Below are 22,214 nucleotides of genomic sequence, written 5' to 3' on the forward strand. Positions count from 1 at the left end.
GAACTTTCAGCAAGGATATTAATGTCACATTTGTATTGGAATACCCCTCTTTTATCCTCGCTTGTTGCCTCTCACAAAATGTCCAACAATACAAACTTGAAGAGAACACGCTCGACAGAATCACTGGAAAAGGCATTCAAGCGATCAAGACCGTTTTATGCTGCTGGCTCACCAGCGTACGTTTTGATATATCCCTCGGATAAGCTAGACTAGCACTAACTGGAATCTTAGATCTGTGTCCAGTGAGCCCATTTTGCCACCCATTACCAACCCATTCTCTCCATCTTCTACCCGTCAATTAGCATCAGCATCCACAACAGAACCATCCAGCATAGTATACCCCACCATTGTAGCAGCATCATCACCTCCATCGCTAGAAACCATATCCATATCCACAAAGACAGACTCCAGTATACCGCCCTCCCTGCACTCGTCACCAACCACACATCAGCCACTGTCAGACTACAGCCATGTCAACGGCATGTTGCATAGCCTTCATGTCCAACGATTTGGTGATCCAGAGAGCCGGGAGAGCTGGTGGGAATCGCAGGATCAAGACATTGATATGGAAGAAACGAATGACGAATATGCCACTGCCAATTCCGTTTTGCGACAAGCTTTTCTTCAACGACGACACTACGGTTAACAAATTACCTGATTCAGCCTTTTGGTGATGAGTCAAGCAGCTTCCCTCTGTCCTATGCCGTTTTTAGTGGGTTACTCTTTTTTTTTTTTTACACACACACATAAGCTTTTTTTATCCATAACTTGTAGTGCATTGTTGGTTGACACGTGCTTCTAGACTTGTGTATAAATTAAAAATACGCCCTATTTATTCAATCAGTCTCTTTTTTCTCTCCTTTTGTTTCTTGCACTCAATAAATACACAGAAAAGATGGCAAACTTGCAATTCACGACATTTGACAGTATTCAAGATCATGTTAGCCATGTTCGACAGATCTTCAACACCGGTAAGCCCCGTGATATCAAATGGCGCAAGTTCCAATTGCAACGCCTGTATGATATGGTCTCTGAAAACGAGGAGAAACTCTATGAAGCCATGGCCAAGGACATGCATAAGCCTCGCAACGAAGCCATGGGTGGCGATATCGCACCTGTTCTCGATGAATGTCTCTACTTTTTGGACGTAAGCTGATTCTAGCACACTGGATTGATTGATGAGACTTATTTGCCTCTCTCTCTAGAATTTGGATGAACTGATCAAGGATCAAAAAGTCAAGCCCAGATCAGGCGTGAATGCCATGGAAAAAGTTGTGATTCGCAAAGACCCCTTGGGTGTTGTTCTCATTCTGGGTAGTTGGAACTATCCTGTACAGGTGTGTGTGTGTGTGAATAGGGTATGCTGTGCAATTGTACTCATCTTCTTGTCGATAGCTCCTCTTAGTGCCCTTTGCGGGTGCCATTGCTGCTGGTAACTCTGTCATTCTTAAAGTAAGCATCAATGACCTATAGGCTCTTCATGGATCTAATATGCTCTTGGTAGCTCTCCGAAGTCGCTGCTCATACTGCTGCACTCATTACTGAATTATTTCCCAAATACATGGACACCAGTTGTTATCGTATTGTTAATGGCGGTGTAGAGGAAACCACATTCCTGCTCAAGGAAAAGTTCAACCACATCTTTTATACTGGTAATGAGAATGTAGCCAAGGTTGTCATGACTGCAGCCGCCAAACACTTGACTCCAGTGACGCTTGAATTAGGTGGTAAATCGTAAGTGGAAATCTGCTTGTATGGCTGAACAGCAACATCTCTAACCATTATTCTTATAGTCCTGCTGTCATTGCCCCGGATGCTGACATTCAATTGACAGCTAACCGCATTGCATTTGGTAAATTCTACAACTCTGGTCAGATCTGCATTGCTGTCGATCATGTCTTATGTCCAAAGAGCAAAGTAAGTGAACTTGTCAAGGCCTTAAAGCACACATTGCATCAATTCTACGGCAACAATCCTCAAAACTCCAACGACTATGCTCGTATTGTCAACGAGCGTCATGTGGATCGCATCTCATCCTTGTTGAACAACCGTACCAGTGGTGAGATTGCGATTGGCGGTGAGATTGACAAGAAGGAACGCTACATTGCTCCTACTGTGGTCGTCAACGTGAAGCCTAACGACGAGACTCTAATGAGCCAAGAGATTTTTGGTCCCGTTTTACCTATTGTGACCTACAATGACATTGAAGAGGCGATTGGTATCATTAATCAACGTGAACCTCCTCTCGCTTTGTATGTGTTCTCCAAGAATCAAAAGGTGATCGACAGAGGTAAGAGTACCATTGTAGATGTAAGATCATTGGCGTTGATTTGTGTTTTAAATAGTGTTGAAAAACACTCAATCCGGCGGTGTTTGTGTCAATGACTGCTTGATGCACCAAGCTGGTAAGTTCCGTGTTACTGCGATCCATCAGATAAGAAAAAATTCCAATATTAAATCTATTAATAGAATATGGCATTCCATTTGGTGGTGTAGGCGCTTCTGGTATGGGTAATTATCATGGTGCTAAATCCATTGCCACATTTACACATGAGAGAAGCATGCTGGTCAAGAAGCAAAAGATGGAAGGCGCTGTGGCTGTCAGATATCCACCTTACACTGACCGCAAATACAATCTGTTGAGATTCATCATGGTCAAGCATCCTGTCATGCTGAAACTCAAATTGTACCGTCAACCACTCAAGTTACTTCTTGCCATTATCGCCTTATTAGCCTTTTATTTGAGAAGAAAATAAAGACGACCTATCAATTGATTTCATAACAAATTCTCATGTGACCGTGGCGACTCTTCACACGCTTCTATTGGTGAAGCAGTTTTATACTTAAAGCTTTGTATCACCCGTGGTTTATCACTGTTTAAATAGTTTCCCGTTGTTTCCCTTTGTGGATGATTTGATCTTTGATTTACTAATTGATGCATAGGTGCTGATGCCTGGATCAAACATGTACATCCATTTGAATAGAGTGCTCAATGGACAACAGTGCCAAATTGCCTCAAAATTGGCTCAATATATAATGCGCAACATGCTTGCTTGTAAGAGGTGAGGTTGGGAGAGGGATTTACAAAAAGTACATCAAACATCTCGCAGCGTACGTTGAGCAAATCAAACATATACAACTACACAGCTCTAAAAAAAATCCTTAACAGGTCAGAACTTACTAATGCATGCACAACAATCTCCTCATCAAATTGCTGCTGGGGATTGCATCGACATCTCCTTGAGTATCTGAACGGTATCTTATCGCAATGTCATTTTTCACACGAGTTTAAAGCCCAGTTACGGGTATATAAAGGGGACCAAAAACCAAATCCACAATAAGCAATTCTCTTCTTTTTTTTCTCAAACTCTTATAAAATGGCCTCTCAAAACAAATTCTTAAAGTCCAAGTCAGTCTCTGTCGTTGGTGTCCCATTCAACGGAGGTCAACCTCGCACCGGTGTCGAAGAAGGTCCTATCCGCCTTGTTGAATTCGGCCTGTTGAATCAGTTCGAGGAAATGGGTTATGAGGTTGAATATGAAGCAAATGAAGACATTACCTCTTTGCGTCCCGCAGAAGATCCCGATACCCTTAATTTGAAGCAACCCAAATACGTCTCTGCTGTCACTGAAGTTGTATCAAAGCAAATTCTCAAGAGAGCTCAAGAGGGTAAGTTTGTATTAACATTGGGTGGCGATCACTCGGTCGCTTTGGCCACTGTGTCTGGTGTTTTTGGTGCCTATCCCAATGCTTGTCTTATCTGGGTCGATGCACATGCAGACATCAATACCCCTGCTAGTACTGACTCTGGTAACATTCACGGCTGTCCATTGAGTTTCTTGACAGGCATTGCTGGAGATCATCCTGATTTCAGATGGGTTCAACCTCTCCTCAAGACCAACCGTCTTACTTATATTGGTTTGCGTGATATCGATGAAGGTGAGAAGGCTATTATTCGTAAGCTGGGCATCAAGGCATTTTCCATGCACCATGTGGATAGATACGGTATTGGACAAGTGGTGGAAATGGCATTGAACCATGTCAACCCTGATCGCGACTTGCCTATCCATTTATCATTCGATGTGGATGCTTTGGACCCTTCCGTTGCACCTAGTACTGGCACTCCTGTTCGTGGTGGTTTGACTTTCCGTGAAGGCCATTACATCTGTGAAGCTATTGCTGAAACTGGATTATTGGTGGCTGCTGATATCATGGAAGTTAACCCTGCTTTAGAAGACACAAACTCTGTGTTCCAAACTATTCAAGTGGGCTGCTCTCTTGCTCGTTGTTGTTTAGGTGAAACTTTACTGTAAATATTTAATCATGATATCCCTTCTTTTTCCAATATATTTAACTTGCCCCTCTCGTGCCTCTGATAATAAAATATCTTATCAATGACATAGATAACCAACATGTTTGAGTTCCCACACACATTTCATAATAAACGGAACCAACCGGAAACCCGTGATATTGCAATTAATTATATTTGAGCTCTTAATAGGCGCTTGTCGTCATGTAATCTGCTGGAAGTTTGACCCCGTGGGATAGTTTAGCTTGTCATGTGTGCCTAAACAGTAGTTTGTTTCAGGCACAACATAGAAATCATCTGCTTTTCCAGGAAAGGTTTCTTATCAGATCGAATCGCTAATCTACTGTTATCTGATTTAAAGTTATGCGGCATTCTTTTGACTGGCGAATACAGTTGTATTGATTCAAGCTCTCAAGATTCACATTATTTCATCTGTTTCTTTCCCGTAGTCATTATGTATCAATGATCTTACTGGCCCATTCGTTGCTGATCGTTACCACATGAAAGACTAAAAGTTGAATTGATCAATATCATGTGGTAACGCAATCATCTGTATTTAAACGCTATCGTGTCCACTACACGCTAATACATTCAATGCCAATACAAATCAGTGTGCAAAATCAGAGGCTTTACTGTTAATTGTGCTTGTTTGGCACAGCAAACTATGGTTATCTGTAGCGCAGATAAACATCTAGCAACTTCCTATCAGCATGGGTTATGGCGTCATATCGATAATCAAGTTGTTTGCGTGCTCTATATAGCTAAATTCGCTAATTTTCTCACGTGTGTGTACCATACATACCGTTTGTATATTTTAAATGTTTGCACCACTTGTGAGAAATAAGTGTGAGAACTTTGTTGTGTCATTGTCCCACAGATGTCCTGATGTACATAATTAGACTTGAACAGTCGTTTGGAAACATCTTCAGGTACTAGATACAACATGTTCGGATGTAGAAAATAAATATTAATACAAATACCTTGTTGTACCTCTCAAAATATGATTTTTTTTTTATAATGTTGTTACTTTATATACATAATAGCTCACTACAGATCAATTCACATGGACAATGCCAATTATATCTCAATATCAAGAAGCAGATCTTGACTTGCTAAAGCTTCAATTGCCACTGTGATTAGAGTGAAACCATTTTATGCTAGCCAAAATTGATTGTAACTCCGAATGTATTCTCGCTCCAAATAGAAATACTGGATCGATTTTCGACTTGGCTGATATATTTTGGTAGATTCGACTATATAAATCATGATAATTATCTCAAACCTCCTTAAGCTTCCTTGGAGTACTTTTCAAGATGCATCTAATGGTGCCAACTGAAAGACATGTTATTAACAAACTTATTGAGCAATTTAACAAAATATGAAATGAGGTTTTAGTCAAAAATGTCAAAATTTTGTATATGAAGGCCATATAAATAAATTTTCATGGGTTTCTTTTGATCGAGAGAAGCATTTTTATCTAATATATGCTGTAGTAAAAATCTTCATTTTTAAGGGAAAAATGCGATTGTTTGATTTTCAATCATTTTCCATGAGGTACCCCTCATGCTTTTGGTCGATTTTCGACGATGTTTTTCTGGTTCCAAAAAAGGTGAGCAAAGGTGCCAGTAAGTAAGTGCTAGATGAAAGCAACTGTTTGGAGCCATTCTGGCGGTTTAAAACAGCTTCTGGCACGAGAAATCATGTTTTAAGTGCAACAGAATTGTGCTGTATTTTGCTAGTAAGTAAGAGGTAAAACCACTACTGCAGCCTGCCGTATTGTATCGTTTTGGTAGATACAGTTGTGTAGCGATGTAGAAGAGTCAGATCTACGGTTATAGGCCATTTATGGAGGATTTTTACATTAAAAAGGACAGCAACTGTGTACATGTTGGTAGAATACAGTTTAACCATATATCACTGTGGATTATAGGCTTGAGATTGTGCTCTCTGTGCTTTGTTTGGAAGCACACATTCTTTTTGATCTACTGAGAGAATAACGCATTGCTTCAATCATACTGGGTGCCCTAATAAATCTAGACTTGCATGATTCACTATCTAGGAATCTGGAGTTTGGACAGGATACGGTGATGCTGCTTTTGCTTGTGTTTATCTGAGCAATATCCACTAAAATTGATCCGAGCTACTGATCTGTGGATGACCAGCACAATATACGTAGAAAGCTATTGCTTCGGTATGTATCTAGTTGAAAAAAACAAAGCAAATCAGAGCAGGTTCCTGAATGCCTCACTCTTAAATTGTAACCATGCGAAAACTAAGCCTTTACACTACTTTATACATAATAATTTTATTTAATCTAACAAGAAAGTAAACAAATGAGGATGAAAAAGAAAATTTTACAATGTAATCTCGCCTTCAACAGCTCTTGGTTCTAATCCTAAACCATCCAAGCACTTGTAGTATCTATCAGCATCTTTTGATTTGAGGTATTTCAAAAGCTTTGCACGTTGATGGACCATGTTGCGTAATTGCTTGTAGTTGTGCTTGTCTTTACGATGTTGATTCAAATGAGAGTTCAAGTTGTGGATACGGACGGTTAACACAGCAGCTATAAAACAAACATGTCAATAAACACATACACACTCTAGGTATAGGACGAATTACCTTGCACTTCAGGGCTGCCTGTATCTCCTTCCTTTTGCTTAAACCAGTCAATGGCTTGATGAACATTCCAGATTTGAACACTCTTGGCATTGCCGTTCTGAAGGCTGACAATCTTTTGCAATGCCTCTACTTTTTGATGCTCTGCCTTTAGTGCTTCCTCCATACCATCGACAGCAGCCATATGACTAGATTCTACAACCTTTCTGGGGGTTTCCTCGAACAAGAATTGTTGATCTTCCTTTGACAGGAAATGTTGGAATCCAGTGCTTTGTTCAGCATAGGCACTAGCGGGTGTATGTAAAGTGTTGAAGAAGGGTGCAGGCTTTGATACAATGAAGGAGGGCTTTGTGCGTTCGAATTCGGCTACTTTGGCTGCACGTTTGGCGAGGTTCTCTTTCTTAATTTGCTTGGGATGCTTCTTTGCAAAGGATGCTGCTGACCCATGGAATTCCTGATGCTTTAAAAGACGACTAGGAGTCTTGGTAACTATGACATGTGAGCTAAGTTGTATTTACATTCTTTGAAGAAGCGTTGCTTTACCATGACGACCACCAGATGAAAGGCTTAAGCGACTCAACATTGATAATGATATTACGAAATAGTGAATAGAGAAAGAGAGTGGTGTCCTGTTCTCCACATTTGAACAAACCCTAGAAGATTTTGCGGCTCATTTGCCAGGATCGTGACTGGATTGACTGGATGAAGGACATGTTGAACGGTGGAAAAACCTCCGCTGAAAGGATCAGAGAATGGTGCCTTTAACATTCAATCAGTATATGAAGTGTGATTGTATTTAATTGAAATAGTAATCTTCTCGCTATAACCAAGAGCATTTTACTTTGATTTACTCCTTAAAAATTAGACTAATTCGCCATGCTGGTGTACTCAATTTTGAAATGCACTCATTTTGACAGTTCTGATGATATACATTTCTTTTCAACGTTGAAACTCAGTGTTGCCATATCCAAGTCTTTCACCATTTTTTTCTTTGTCTCCTCTAGTTCTTTTCCTTGGCAACTTGTCTAAGCATCACCGGTCGAAATATGAGTCAGTTGGAGACATTTCTCGATCAAGTTCACCAAAGATTGCACGACGATAGTGCGTCCAAGAAGGTAATTGTCACTGGCAATGATTCAGCAGGTACGACTTTCATCATTGAGACGTACACAAACGGCAAACTGATACGCATAGTCAGACCTTGATTCTATCATATCGTCACTGCTATTTGCTTATCTAAGTAGCAAGCAAGACAAGGACATATTGTACATCCCCTTGATCAAGGTCCCTAAAGCAGATTTAGCTCTTAGACCTGAATTGGCTTTTGTCATGAACCACATTCATCTCGACCATCAGAAGCTTGTATGCATCGACGAACTCACATTGGATCCTCATGCATCAGTGGTGCTAGTAGATCATAACCACCTTACCCCTCCACTGGGTCAATACGACAACCAAGTGATTGGTGTCTTGGATCATCATGTGGATGAACATTTGTATCAATCAGCACCTTTACGCCGCGTGGAAATGGTGGGATCTTGCGTCACATTAGTACTGGATCACTTTCCAGATCATCTTTGGTCCAATAGCCAGGAGGTTGCGCAACTTGCCTTGGGCCCATTGCTGGTAGACACAGTCAATCTCAAGTGGGAATTGGGCAGAACAACCGACTTGGATGTCGCCGTCTATCATAAGCTGATTGGAGCTCTGTACAATGTCACCGCATCCAGTTCATCCTCCACATCACTTACAGACGATTACTTCAAATCGATTGAAAAGGTGAAATCTCAGGTAGACACCATGTCAAGCTACGATATTTTGAGACGGGATTACAAGGAGTTTGTGGTGGACGGATATCGCATTGGCACCAGTGCAGTGACATGGCATTTCAGAGCATGGGCCGAGAGAAACAGCGCACAAGAGATCAGACAGGCAGCCATCGATTATGCAAACAAGCGCCAGTTGGATATGGAAGTTGTCTTTACTGCATTTGATCATGATGGTGAATATCGTCGTCAATTGGCTGTTTTCGTCATGCAACCCAAATTACAGAGAGTGCAGGACGATTTGGAAAGAAATTCTGACATACAGCTGAAACCGATCAAGGAATTCGATGTTGCAGGGTTTTACGACCAAGGCAACATTCGCATGTCTCGAAAGCAGGTGTGGCCCTTGTTGAAGCAGTTGATTGAACAACATGAAGATTAGAAGAAACCGCAATGGATGAGCTGTTTGGGCCAATCAGGTGGCAGATCTTGGCAAACGTGATATTTGTATAGAACTCTTTGAACTCTTTTGTTTCCTTTTGGTAATAAAAAAAAACGGATGGAAAGGTTAAATGGGGGTTACCACTGAATACGGGCAAGGCATTTTCCCATCTCTTCTTTCTCTCTACGAAAAAACATGCTCATAAAACACTTTAAACTTCCATTTGGCTACAAGGCCAAAAGAGTCGCTCTAAACAATAAAAATAAGCCTGATTTCATATCTCATTTGCCAAAGGAATTGCTGCAGTGTATCTATCAGCAGCTGGATAGTCAAGACATTGATGCCTTCAACCAGACATGCCGATCGTTCCATAGCGTGGTGATCCAGCCTTCGTCCAAAGCTGCCTGGATTATGGCCCACTACGGTGCAAGATTTGCTCTGTATTATGCATTATTGGCCATCCCGCAACATTGCCATGGTGATTTCCTACATATGCTCTTCAATCGAGGAGCTGCTGTGCCACGCCACCTGCTGCAACGCTTGATCCAAGTCTACCTCAAGCCCATTGAAAAGCGTCGTCGTCGCTCTAGCTTTGATACATTTGATTTGGATGCCTTCTTTGCTCAACAGGTACAGCTATTGTCGTTTGATGGTTATGCAACTATCCTCCAAAAGGGCCATGAGCTGTATGGCAATGATTTGGACCTGGCAGCCAACTACCATGACCTCAAGAGTATGCCAGCATCCACTGATTGGTATTTCCCTGCTCCCGCACCTGTTGATACCAATTTGAGACCACTACTCAAGCTGGCTCAAACTGAACCTGCTCTATTCGCTTTGATGGATCCTGTGTTTACCTTTGATCCAGTTGCGCGTGCCTCACTTTGGGAAGCTGCGTTTTTGATCTTGTTTGATGAAGCATTTAGAGCCACTGCTCCTACTCAAGAAAGACAAGCTCAGTTACTCAACTTGCCATTATCAAGCCAAGTACGCTTAGTGGGTCCTCTGACGGATCAGCAACTGTTCTGCCAAGTGTTTGCGAATTTTTTCACCAAATATCCTGTCGGTTATTGCCCATCAAGAACCATGCACAAACTACTAGCATTGCTCAAGCAGTACGTCAAGCCTAGCTTCAACATTGACGTGGCATTGGAGCATATGGTGCATGCCAATCTAGGTCGCTCAGATACCATTGAATCAGTAGACAAGTTCTTGAAGCAAAAGTAATCCACGATTTATTTTTTTTTTCAAGTGCTGTATATACCCCTCCTCCTCCTCCTCCTCCAACTTGTACTATATAATAAAAGCAGTTGTTTACTCGTCGTCCTCTACCACAAGTGTTGCACTTGGCCATAAGCTTTTGATATCAATCAATTTTTGTTGAGATGGTGGAAATTCCATGCGAGGGTATGGCGTGTGCATGGTGAATTTATAGGCATGTGTATAGTCAGTAGGTGCCGCTACCTTCTCCTCGCTGCATGGCCCCTCTTCCTTCAATAATGGATATGCTTCTACGAATTGATACAAGTCATCCACAGTGGCTCCTTGATCAAACTGACGGATCACTCGATCCCCGTCTGCTAAGCGGAAGCTCAGTTTTGCAAAGTTGGCTGTGGGCTCCTGTGGTAAATGCGTATAGAGATAACGAATGTATTGCTGGCGCTTTTGTTCTTGCAATGCTGCTATTTCTTGTTGTAAACGCTTCTCGTCCTCTAATGCCTGTTGACGCCGTCTCTCCTCCTCAGCTAAACGTGCTTTTTCTCGATCTTGTTTGAGTGATTCATTGAATGCCGCATCCTGATCTACTAGCAATTGACGCTCATTCTCACGCTCCTTGCGCTCGTTCAAGAGTCGATTGACTACAGCTCCATGACGATCCATAGCAATGTCGATTTGACTAGCAAGTTCCTCAGGGTGACATGTGCCTTCAATGCGCTCAATTACTGTCATTTTAGGTGTAGATGACCCTTGGAGTGCAATTAATGCCATAAAGGGGTATGTAGAAGCTTGCAAGGTGTAACTGACTTTGTGTGCCTCAGTCTCACGCACGTTGCCAGCCCAGACGAGGATGTTTTTATCACGGACAAAGTTGACAAGACGATCCGAAGTGAGCGTATCCCTAAAAACAGCAAACGAGCATTGTTTCAGCACAATTGATTCAGTGTGTGATATATTGAGCAATTTACCGGCAGAATGCTTCTGTATCATCATGATCGTCACTGTGCAATAACACCAACATGAACTTCAAATCCTTGCGAGCCTTCTCCAATGCTTGAGAGTAGCCACCTCTGAAGAATTCAACATGATGGGAACCGTACTTTTGCTCGAAAGACTCTATAAATTCTAAAGCCAATACACGAGGATCTCTCTTTTTCTGTGTAATGGCAGGACGGGCCATGATGATACGAGCTATCGGACAATGCATTAATACACACGCTTACACACGGATATCGCATATACGTTACATGCAAGTGATAAGATGGACCAGGTGATATTCCAAGCCATACCAAAAGGCCAAAGCAGGATTGTGAGCAGCAAGGAAGGCCTCTTTCTTGTTGTATTGGGCACTGTAGTCGACGCAGACCTTGCTGCTGCTGCAGGAACTGTCGTAGCTACTTCCTGCTCCAACTCTTCGCGATTTTTCTCCTGAGAAGCGTTTTCATACACATGCTGAATAGCTCTTTCCAAATTCCAGTCAAATTCTAGCAGCTGGCCCAAGGCCTCTTCTAAATCTTGTATCTGAGTGATGGTCTACTTTTGCAATGAATATGAAATAGGGCCTTTTTATAAAGCGCTGTTGTGCATTGAAGTTACCTGGTATTGGTTCAGTTTGTCTCTTTCTTCGTCAGTCAATGTGTCTAAAGAGACCATGTTGCTTGTATGTGTGTATGTGTGTTTGAGAGAGATAAAGAAAGGAAAGAAAAAAAGGGAGTTTACTTGGTAATGCCACGCATTTACAGATGTAATATCCACAAATGGTATCAACGGAAAGAAAACGTCATCTTCAAAATGTGCTCTCAAAAATTACATGATTCAAAACTCCCTTTTTCCTATAGCACCATATAAAATTTTTTCAACCATGGCCGAAGTAAAAGCTCCATCTGCAGACATTGGATCGGTTGAAGAACCTCTCGATCTCGTCAGACTTTCTTTGGACGAGCGTGTCTATGTCAAGTTGAGAGGCGATCGTGAATTACGCGGTAAATTGAATGTGGGTGAGCCATCTGATCAAGCCGTCTGTCAGTGTAGCTAATAAAGAGACTACAGGCATACGATGGCCATTTAAATATGGTGCTTGGTAACGTTGAAGAGACCATCACCATTGTCGATATCAATGAGGAAACAATGGAGGAAGTGATCAGAGTAAGTATTTTGTTTATACAATTTTAGAATACTATCTGATGGATTTGTTACAGACCGTCAAGAGAAACTTTGATATGCTCTTTGTTCGTGGTGATGGTGTTATCTTGGTAAGATCCTAATGCATTGGTTTAAAGAGATGTTGCTCATGTCTTGTATAGGTTTCCCCTCCTTCAAGAGCATAATCACTATCATAGCAATTACACTTTATACGAATTTCGACCACCAGACAAACGACTGCAATCATCAACCACAAACAACAACAGCTGTAGTACATGCGATTCGCACCTTTTTCCAATTTTTTTCTTACATAAAAAAAAACTATATACACAGACGTACACCAATTGTTGTTCAGGATGATTTAGAGATGTGGTTGAGAATAAACAGGGTTTTCGAGGAGACTGATCGCTGATATATATGTATATATTGATTATGTGGCAAAAGGATGTCAAATTATTACACGCTGCATATAGAACGATCTACATGCAAGTATCATGGAAGAGATTCAATAGCCACGATGTTGCTCCAAGAGCCGTAGATGAAAGGACGAACTTTGATTTGTATTTCAATCACCATCATGCGAAAACCGAACACGACGCTAATATGAAATGACATTTGCAACTATGTCAAAGATGAAGTTAAGAAATAGAGTTTAATACAGCACCAACAGATAGTGCCTTCTAATTGAGTATTGATTAAGAGGAGGAGAGTGGTGTGCCTTTAAGTTTACACTGCCAATGCCAGGTACCGCAAATAGCTCAAAATGTGCATGAATTCTTTTTAGATATATTCGAGGGTCAGTAAACAAAAGAGTGCAATCGTAAGTCCTTTGATAACACTAACAAGACTAGATACTACATTGATTCTTTACAAAACTGTATACAACTTCCAGATATTCTCAATCTAATATCGTCGTGGGCGAGAAACAGGCTTAGTTTGAACACAACAGCATCATTGCATTAAAAACTCCACACGCTAAACAGGCCAATGCATCAGAGGCAACAGTAGGTATGTGCTAGTTACTGTCTATTCCACAATCCTAGAGCGCGCTGTGAGGATACAATACAACTTCAAGTTATCGTAGGGCAGTTGCTAAAAGTTTTAAAGAATTGCATTCAATAGTGATCTTTGGTAATTTCACTACCTGATAGTCGAAAAAGCCTTCTTTAAATTGCGGCCTGCAAAGAGACATTTCATTAAGTTGACGTACAATGCATCGCTGTCTTCAATCATTTCAATCATCAATCTGACGCTTTGCGAATACATTTTCTTTGCGTTAGTCGCAATAATAGAAGCCTACAGATCAGTCAGGTTTTTGGATTGCTACGGCGTTCAGACTTAACAGATGACAAAGACGAGAGAGAATAGAACAAAGTGTCTTACCCTAATCCCTACCCAAATTCCCAATAGACTGATGTTATGAATAATTTCAAAGAACATTACTCATTCCTTGTATTATGTTACTGCTGATGATGAAGCAAACCAGTATGTTATCTTTTTCTTACAAACTAATTACTCCCCATCCATCTCACTATTTAATATTATATTTGAAAATTAGAAAAAGAAACTTGCCATTAATACAAATGTCAGTGTTGAAATAGTACCTTCTTTACCACAACCAAATAGACATGAGTAAATTTAAGACTTCCACCATACACTTATCAGGAGGTCATCTTATTGGCCAAAATATTTTCGGACTCCAATTTCGGAGCTTTTGGTTGATTTGAAACCCCGCTCTTGCCCTCTAAAGGTGTAGGATAAAAAGGGTGTATAAAAGTTAGGATGTAATCCGGATAATAGATAGGCCGTGGGGGGTATAGGGCGCAGGTAGGGATATGGTGTATAGGTGTAGGTAGATACAGGATGCATAGGGTGTAGGTAGATCTAGGGAGTATAGAGGGAAGGGTGCATTATTTAATTCTCAACTGGAGAAAGCAGTAAAAGGTTTTTGACTCGTGGGACCAGGCACATCTTTTTGTTCATTACCTTACTCCATTTCTTTGATACTTTGAGCAATATGGATAACTCAAGTTATGAAATTGAATATGAATTTGTCAATAAGTTTCCTGACGAAACCGTCGAAGAGGTTCTTCCCGCTGTATTCGACCGCACCAACAATACATTCAGAATCAAAAGAGTGAATATTGGATGGTGTGGAATACATCCACTATGATCTGCATTCCGACAGTTCATCCAGTTACTAGATTTAGATATAAACTGTATGTACGCTGGATTAGATGTACGATATCGATTTATACTATAAGAAGATATGGACTTCAGATACGCTAGTACTATAAGATTCATACTATATAAGATATAGGCTATAGATGGCACCACGGACATGGATGGCACTATAGACTTATACTTGTATTCCGACATTGACTACGGATGTTTACCATATCTGGATAGGCACCAAGATTAATGCAATATGAGCTTGTTGCTTCAGATGTGCACTTTATGATCCACGCTATAAGACACATGCTTATATCCGTGATACTAGCTACAGATACTTTATGTACTACAGACTTGTACTATATATGAGACATGCTATAGACATGCATACGATATGCTATAGACATGCCATATATCCAGATACATGCTAAAGATGTATGCTTAGCGATATACACTCAGATATGTACTATTAATATAGACTAAGAAGACTGTACCTATCGGATACATGCTACTAGATCGATATTAATTATCCTTATGGAAAGGATAGATCAGGGTACTTCGGATGAGAGTTTAATTATTCATACAGGCAAAGCTAAATCATGATTAGCTTGCTGGAGTTGTCTTTTAGCATGATTAGACATTAGTTGATCTGAGTGTAATGAAATAGCCACCCAAACGCAACTTAATTGAAAACCAAAGTTCATCAAATAGCACTCATTCAAATTCATGCTATTTGGATCTATTAATGAAAGCGCTCAAATGTACATCAAAAACCCATTTAAAAATACTAAAGTAAAGATACACGCTTATATCGCACATCGTGTGAATGAATCACTCCTGATCACAGTGTATTCAATCACACCCATGATGGTCGTAATAGGTGATGGTATCTTTATCCAAATAGAATTAAATCAATAACAAGCATATTCAAATATGACAACTATGCCCTGCTGCCATAGTTGCACAATATCCCAGATAAAGGATTCCATGCTTCAATAACAAACATCACACTTTAAACCATCAAGGTTACATTAAATCATGCTATGACGATAGCTCACCCAAGCCCATCAAGGTTACTCAAATCGACCCTTATGGCCAGTGCTCCTGCATTGACTACCACTTTAAATCAAACATCAACAACATTTGCCAGATATCGCAATAGCAGCACCTATTGCTCTCTATCATCACTAATCCTACAAGCCAGATGCAAATGTATAAATACTCTTCTTTTTTTTACTCAATTCCAGGATCTTCAGTTCATTTTATACACAAAATAAAATACAGTTGATTTCTATTGTATTTTACTATTGCTTTATTTTTTTTTGTGAAATCTATTTAAACCTGATTTCACTGCATTTTTTACAATATTCAAACTATATTTTATTAAACAAACCTTATCACAATGTCTGACAATACCAACAACTCTGGCTCTCCTTCTGTCCCCTCTGCTCAAGGTTCTCCTGCTCAACGTCAACCTGGTGACGATACCATTGAGCACACTAGGCAGCAAGTCCAGGCCATCCACTTGGATCAAGGTACTGATGTCGGACAACAACCTCAACCTTCAAACCATCAAGAGGATAGTGCCATGATGGATGCTATGCCATTGCGATCCTCTCCTGTTTCTGATTTGGCTAACCATGCTCCCAATGACGGTGGTGAATCCTCATCTCAAGTTACTTCTCATTTGTCTGCGTCGACATCATGTTCATCAGGTAATGCATCCTCCTCTGCTGCTGGTTCTAGCACGTTGAATTCCATCAAGAAATTGGTCTGGCGTCGGGATTCGTTTGTACGTCTGTTGCTGGACATGGTCGAGGGAACTGATATGAACAATGAGCACGGTCAAAAGCATATTGAAGATATGCGATCCAAGATTGAGGACCTGAATCGTCTGATCTCCACTGTCAAACACTCAGCCAAGCTATCCGAATCTAATGTCACCGCATCACTCACTGGTGACAATGAGGGCATCTCATTGTCCAAGCAAGACCTACCTAAATTCCAACTTCGTTCGCATGCCACCAAGTACTTTCCCAACGAAATCTCCTATGATTCGATTCACCATTTTCTGCGCTCCTTTGAGAAGGTAATTTCGTCTTCCGGAAAGGCAATCGAGGATGTCTGGCGCCGGTATATCCCTCTCACGATACCTTACGACTTGGATCTTTGGTTAAATCAAGAATTACTGAATGCTGAAACATGGGTTGCCGCCAAGGAAAAGTTCACATCAAAATTCAGTAATGCTGCTCTGCGTCTAGATGCTCGCCGGGAGGTACAAACGGCTACTATGAGACATGGTGAAACTACGGAGGAGTACTACAACCGTTTCGCTCGGGCTATGATGGAGGCAGGCTACTCATCTGAAGATACCACTCTTGGCGATACATTCTTGCTCGGCTTCCCCAATGAATGGCAGATCCAAATCAACGCTGTTCTCGGTGTTCACTTCCCTGGGTGTTCTAACTTCACTGCCAGTCAGATTGTTACCTGTGCCATGAACGTCCTCAACACTCAAAAGTGTCCTGTTTCGTTTGTCAACGCAAAGCGACATGGTGGTTCTCGTGCTTCGTCATCCTCATCCGGTTTATCTGGATTCTCTTCCTCTGCTGCTGCTTCTTCTTCTGCTCCTCGTTACTACTGCTCAAACCATGGAGGCTCTCAGGCCAGACATCACGAGAAGGACTGTCGTCTGAACAAAGGTGGTTCTTCATCAAGACGTGTAGTTGAAAAGGCAAACGTACCCAAGAAGGCCAGCGGAAACACTTTCTGCAAGTGGTGTGGCAAAACTTGGTTCCACGGTCACTCTTGCCCTGGGTACCAAGCTATGAAGGGTTCGTTCAAGGTGTTGAGCGTGAGAAGAGAAAATAGTGGTCATCGACCCTATACAACTGGCTCCAGTAGTCAGAAACAAAAGCGTCATTCCCGTAATGGCAAAGGAAAGCAAAAGGACTCCGGGTCCAGCGAAAGTGACCTCTTCCGCGAGGCTATGGAAGACAAAGAATGTAAGTCTTCCACATCAAACAAAAACACTTTCAATTTAATAACACCATTGCTTCTCAATAACATTAGAATCATCGGAAAGGTGGATCCTGGTTCAGATGTTAGCATCATTAACAAATCCGTTTTGAATAAAAAATTCTCTACTATCAAAAATATCAAAGCATTGGGTGGTTATTTAACCTTTTTGAGCATGAACAAAGATGGTAGTGCATCTAAAGCTGAACGCATTGGAAGCACCGAACCCATCAAAGTAACTTATATGAATGGAATCACATTTGAACATTCCTTTGAAATCATTGACTTCAATGATTCCATGGCTGAAGAGTTTGATGTACTCCTAGGAGTCGACATCTTGCCTCGCCTCAACATCTATCTTAGTGGAGTAGCTCATTGCTTTCCTGACACCGAAAACGAAATTGCTCAATTCAAGAATATAAACTATGACACTGAAAACGTCTATAATCCAGAAAATGCTGATTATGGTACTTCTCAGGAACGTCACATCCTTCTACAACAGATCGAACAATCTCTGAATGCCAACAAGAACATCCCTGCTGACGCAGTATGTTCCATGCCTGAAAGTGTAGTGCATGTTCCTATATCCAATCCCAAGGATTGCTTCATTCGCCAGTATCCATTATCCATCAACTCGCATGCCGAGATTGACAAACAAATCAAAGAATGGCTTCAAAATAAGATTGTTGAACGCTGCAAACCCTCATCAGTGTTTCATTCACCTCTGATTACGGTGACAAAGAAGGATGAGAACGATCAACCCACCAAATTGAGAGTGTGTTGTGATCTCCGTCGCATCAATGCGTCCATTGATGACAATTACCATGAAAATTATGCGGTTCCCAAGATTCACGAAATCTTTGAACGAGTGTCTTCTAGCGCACGCATAATAAGTAAAATTGACTTACACCAAGCATACTATTCGTATGGTGTGCATGAAGCATCTCGCAACGCCCTTATATTCTCGCATAATGGCATTTTTTACAGATGGTGTAGGGCCCCTTTTGGCCTAAAATTTATGAGCTCTCTGTTCGTAAAATGCATGTCAATTTTATTCACTGGTTTATCCGACGAACTGAAATTCGAAATGGAAAAGAACATGGATCCTTCCCAAGTTGATCCAACCAAAGTATGGGGTGGCATTGAACACTACATAGATGACTGTGTCCTGCATAGTATCTGTGAGAAAAGCCACATCAAGCTTATCAATCTTGCCGTTAATCGCTTGACATCCGTCAACCTGCGCATCAATGTGAAAAAATGTTCATGGTTCCAGACATCAGTCTTTTTACTAGGCTTTGTGGTTGGACCTGGCATACAAAAGATTGATATGCGTCGTTTATCTGACATAGACGAATGGCCCATTCCCAAAACTGCAAAACAAGTTCGCTCGCTTATGGGTGTCGTTTCCCATCTGCGAAACTTTTGTCCCATGCTGTCCAAGGTTGCTGAGCCCATCGATAGTCTTCGAAATGACAGTGACGTAAAAAAGAATTGGACACAATTGCATACTGATCGGTTCAATACCATCAAGCAAATACTGCTCTCAAACCAAATACTGTATGCTCCAGTGTTGGACGACAAAATGTTCCTCCAATGCGATGCTAGTCTCTATGGCATCGCTGCCTGTCTTTATCAAAAGGATAAACTGGGTAGAATCAAGCACATTGCATTTGTTAGCAGATCTCTCAATTCAGCTGAGCGCAACTGGTCTACAAACCGTAGAGAGTGTGCCGCTGTTGTCTTTGGATTCATCAAATTTAGATCGCTACTGTGGGGTCATAATGATATCGAGGTCCTGACCGATCATTTGGCATTGACCTACATGTTCACATCTACTTCACTAAACAGTACGCTCCAGAGCTACTTGGAAATCTTGGGAGAATTTCACTTCACAATTTCACATGTGAAAGGCATTGAAAATGTTCTCTGTGATGCTCTTTCAAGGGTATATCCAATAATTGATGAAGACAAATGGCTGGAAGATGAAAATGATCGACAGATGAGAAAACTGCATAAGCTCATTCTGATCAAAAGGGACACCAACAAAAAGATCGAAGTAAACCGTCAACGCACAGTCTATTCTCAGGACCGCAATCTCAACGTACTTGCTGTGAAACTAAATAGCAAAGAATTCCAGAATTCTACAACGGATTACATTGCTCCTCCAGAAGCAGATCGGGCTCAAATCATCAAAGATGCACATAAAATAGGCCATTTTGGCATTGAGTCTGTGGTTCAACATATCCACACGTATTTGGGTTTACATTGGAACACCATCTACGCTGATTGCAAGGAAATACTTAAATCATGTCCTGAATGTGCAAAGCACAACGTCGCTCGTCGAGGTTTCAACCCTGCTAAAAGCATCGTCAGCTTTGACGCCTTTGATCACATTGCTATGGATATCTTAGGTCCTATGTCGATCACCGATAAGGGAAATGTTTATGTGCTGGTTGTGATTGATCTCTGTACTCGCTACATTATAGCTCGTCCAATTCCTAACAAAAATGGCGCTACAGTCGCTCAAGCCATACTATCCGTCTATGGTGACTATGGTGTTGCTGTTAGCATCCAACAAGCTGACAACGGCAAGGAATTTAAATCCAATCTCATGGATCACTTCACAAAAAACGCTCGGCATCAAGCAGCGACATTCTCTTCCTTACTACAAACAATCCAATGGTAGTGCTGAGAACGCTATCAAACAATTCGAGCATACGCTACGCAAAATGTGTGGTAATGACACGCATAACTGGGATGATCGCGTACCCATCGTCCAACTTGCACTCAACATGAAAGTCAAAGAGCGTACTGCCAGTACCCCATTCAGTCTCATGTTTGCTCGTCAAGTTAACATCAATCCCAATCCAAATAAACTCAACCTCAATGGACGTCCTGCACTATCCATTCAAGAGCTCCAACAGCGTATCGAACACATGAATACCATCGTGTTTCCTGCTCTCCAAGAGCGTACACAACGGCTTGCTGAGGAATACAATAAGCGTATGGATAAACGTCGATACATCCTACCTGAACTAGCCTTTGACTCTCCTGTCATGGTCCGCCTTGAAGAAGGTCGTTCATCCAAACTCGCGCCTCTCTATGCTGGCCCATATTTCGTTGTCAAGCGTACCCAAGCTGGCAATTACATTCTAAAAGACGAAACCAATTCTCTCATGCATCGTGAATATACTCCTTCTGAACTCAAACCTGTCAACATTGATGAAACTACCATTGAAGACGAAATCTTTGAAGTTGAGGACATTCGCGATCATCGCTACCGCGATGATGATGAGATCGAATACCTAGTTAAATGGGCTGGTTATTCTGAACGTGAAAATGAATACATTACAGCTGATCTGTTCTCCTCTCCCATTCCAATCAAAAAATACTGGGAAAAGGTCAAGCTCAACAAGGAACTGCAACATCAAAGACATGCACCACTACCTACAAACAAACGCCCCTCAAAACAGGCTGGTAACAAGCGAAAAGCAGGCACTGATCACACAAGCCGCGAAAACACTCGCCGCAAACATTAGTAGCTTCCAGCTTTCCTTCCTCCACTGCCTTCGGCACTTGTTTCTCTGCTCTTGCTTATATCTATGTCTTCCTTCCTTCTACATGTTCCAATCAAATCACGTTTGGTCGTCTAAATTCATATCTCTGTCAACTTTTTCCCCACAAAAAGTTTGGCTGGGGGCAATGTAATGAAATAGCCACCCAAACGCAACTTAATTGAAAACCAAAGTTCATCAAATAGCACTCATTCAAATTCATGCTATTTGGATCTATTAATGAAAGCGCTCAAATGTACATCAAAAACCCATTTAAAAATACTAAAGTAAAGATACACGCTTATATCGCACATCGTGTGAATGAATCACTCCTGATCACAGTGTATTCAATCACACCCATGATGGTCGTAATAGGTGATGGTATCTTTATCCAAATAGAATTAAATCAATAACAAGCATATTCAAATATGACAACTATGCCCTGCTGCCATAGTTGCACAATATCCCAGATAAAGGATTCCATGCTTCAATAACAAACATCACACTTTAAACCATCAAGGTTACATTAAATCATGCTATGACGATAGCTCACCCAAGCCCATCAAGGTTACTCAAATCGACCCTTATGGCCAGTGCTCCTGCATTGACTACCACTTTAAATCAAACATCAACAACATTTGCCAGATATCGCAATAGCAGCACCTATTGCTCTCTATCATCACTAATCCTACAAGCCAGATGCAAATGTATAAATACTCTTCTTTTTTTTACTCAATTCCAGGATCTTCAGTTCATTTTATACACAAAATAAAATACAGTTGATTTCTATTGTATTTTACTATTGCTTTATTTTTTTTTGTGAAATCTATTTAAACCTGATTTCACTGCACTGAGTTGACTTATTTGTTAATCTAATTAATAGAACTTTTATCCATTGTTATAGTATATAAGAAGGATCATCTACCTGGCCAGTAGAGAGACTTCCGTTTACTTTACACCTGTCAGTTTGA

General features: G+C 41.0%; 10 protein-coding genes across 10 annotated transcripts; 8 read left to right on the forward strand and 2 right to left on the reverse strand.

Moving 5' to 3' along the window:
* Positions 1 to 78: 78 nt before the first annotated feature.
* ATC70_008985 (uncharacterized protein) lies at positions 79 to 646 on the forward strand (the record flags this gene model as incomplete). The annotated part of the gene is made up of 2 exons (XM_064828227.1): positions 79 to 176; positions 232 to 646. The coding sequence occupies 2 exons, from the start codon at positions 79 to 81 to the stop codon at positions 644 to 646; spliced, it is 513 nt and encodes a 170-aa protein (XP_064685429.1).
* Positions 647 to 895: 249 nt separating this feature from the next.
* Positions 896 to 2,756, forward strand: ATC70_008986 (uncharacterized protein; the record flags this gene model as incomplete). Its single annotated transcript, XM_064828228.1, has 7 exons — positions 896 to 1,147; positions 1,206 to 1,337; positions 1,396 to 1,452; positions 1,505 to 1,734; positions 1,794 to 2,290; positions 2,346 to 2,405; positions 2,470 to 2,756. 7 exons carry the CDS (start codon positions 896 to 898, stop codon positions 2,754 to 2,756), a joined length of 1,515 nt encoding a protein of 504 aa, XP_064685430.1.
* Positions 2,757 to 3,377: 621 nt separating this feature from the next.
* Positions 3,378 to 4,313, forward strand: ATC70_008987 (uncharacterized protein; the record flags this gene model as incomplete). The annotated part of the gene is made up of 1 exon (XM_064828229.1): positions 3,378 to 4,313. One exon carries the CDS (start codon positions 3,378 to 3,380, stop codon positions 4,311 to 4,313), a length of 936 nt encoding a protein of 311 aa, XP_064685431.1.
* Positions 4,314 to 6,663: 2,350 nt separating this feature from the next.
* Positions 6,664 to 7,511, reverse strand: ATC70_008988 (uncharacterized protein; the record flags this gene model as incomplete). The annotated part of the gene is made up of 3 exons (XM_064828230.1): positions 6,664 to 6,875; positions 6,932 to 7,417; positions 7,472 to 7,511. The coding sequence occupies 3 exons, from the start codon at positions 7,509 to 7,511 to the stop codon at positions 6,664 to 6,666; spliced, it is 738 nt and encodes a 245-aa protein (XP_064685432.1).
* Positions 7,512 to 7,974: 463 nt separating this feature from the next.
* ATC70_008989 (uncharacterized protein) lies at positions 7,975 to 9,136 on the forward strand (the record flags this gene model as incomplete). Its single annotated transcript, XM_064828231.1, has 2 exons — positions 7,975 to 8,071; positions 8,127 to 9,136. 2 exons carry the CDS (start codon positions 7,975 to 7,977, stop codon positions 9,134 to 9,136), a joined length of 1,107 nt encoding a protein of 368 aa, XP_064685433.1.
* A 195-nt stretch (positions 9,137 to 9,331) lies between these two features.
* Positions 9,332 to 10,363, forward strand: ATC70_008990 (uncharacterized protein; the record flags this gene model as incomplete). The annotated part of the gene is made up of 1 exon (XM_064828232.1): positions 9,332 to 10,363. The coding sequence occupies one exon, from the start codon at positions 9,332 to 9,334 to the stop codon at positions 10,361 to 10,363; it is 1,032 nt and encodes a 343-aa protein (XP_064685434.1).
* Positions 10,364 to 10,450: 87 nt separating this feature from the next.
* On the reverse strand, positions 10,451 to 12,007 carry ATC70_008991 (MFS domain-containing protein; the record flags this gene model as incomplete). The annotated part of the gene is made up of 4 exons (XM_064828233.1): positions 10,451 to 11,255; positions 11,323 to 11,545; positions 11,602 to 11,887; positions 11,951 to 12,007. The coding sequence occupies 4 exons, from the start codon at positions 12,005 to 12,007 to the stop codon at positions 10,451 to 10,453; spliced, it is 1,371 nt and encodes a 456-aa protein (XP_064685435.1).
* Positions 12,008 to 12,215: 208 nt separating this feature from the next.
* Positions 12,216 to 12,681, forward strand: ATC70_008992 (uncharacterized protein; the record flags this gene model as incomplete). Its single annotated transcript, XM_064828234.1, has 4 exons — positions 12,216 to 12,347; positions 12,404 to 12,499; positions 12,553 to 12,606; positions 12,658 to 12,681. The coding sequence occupies 4 exons, from the start codon at positions 12,216 to 12,218 to the stop codon at positions 12,679 to 12,681; spliced, it is 306 nt and encodes a 101-aa protein (XP_064685436.1).
* A 3,389-nt stretch (positions 12,682 to 16,070) lies between these two features.
* Positions 16,071 to 20,375, forward strand: ATC70_008993 (uncharacterized protein; the record flags this gene model as incomplete). The annotated part of the gene is made up of 1 exon (XM_064828235.1): positions 16,071 to 20,375. One exon carries the CDS (start codon positions 16,071 to 16,073, stop codon positions 20,373 to 20,375), a length of 4,305 nt encoding a protein of 1,434 aa, XP_064685437.1.
* Positions 20,376 to 20,418: 43 nt separating this feature from the next.
* ATC70_008994 (uncharacterized protein) lies at positions 20,419 to 21,228 on the forward strand (the record flags this gene model as incomplete). The annotated part of the gene is made up of 1 exon (XM_064828236.1): positions 20,419 to 21,228. One exon carries the CDS (start codon positions 20,419 to 20,421, stop codon positions 21,226 to 21,228), a length of 810 nt encoding a protein of 269 aa, XP_064685438.1.
* Between the last annotated feature and the right edge of the window lie 986 nt (positions 21,229 to 22,214).

The sequence above is a fragment of the Mucor velutinosus genome, assembly GCF_035048745.1.
Source record: "Mucor velutinosus strain NIH1002 chromosome Unknown tig00001563, whole genome shotgun sequence".
Classification (NCBI taxonomy): Eukaryota; Fungi; Mucoromycota; class Mucoromycetes; order Mucorales; family Mucoraceae; genus Mucor; species Mucor velutinosus.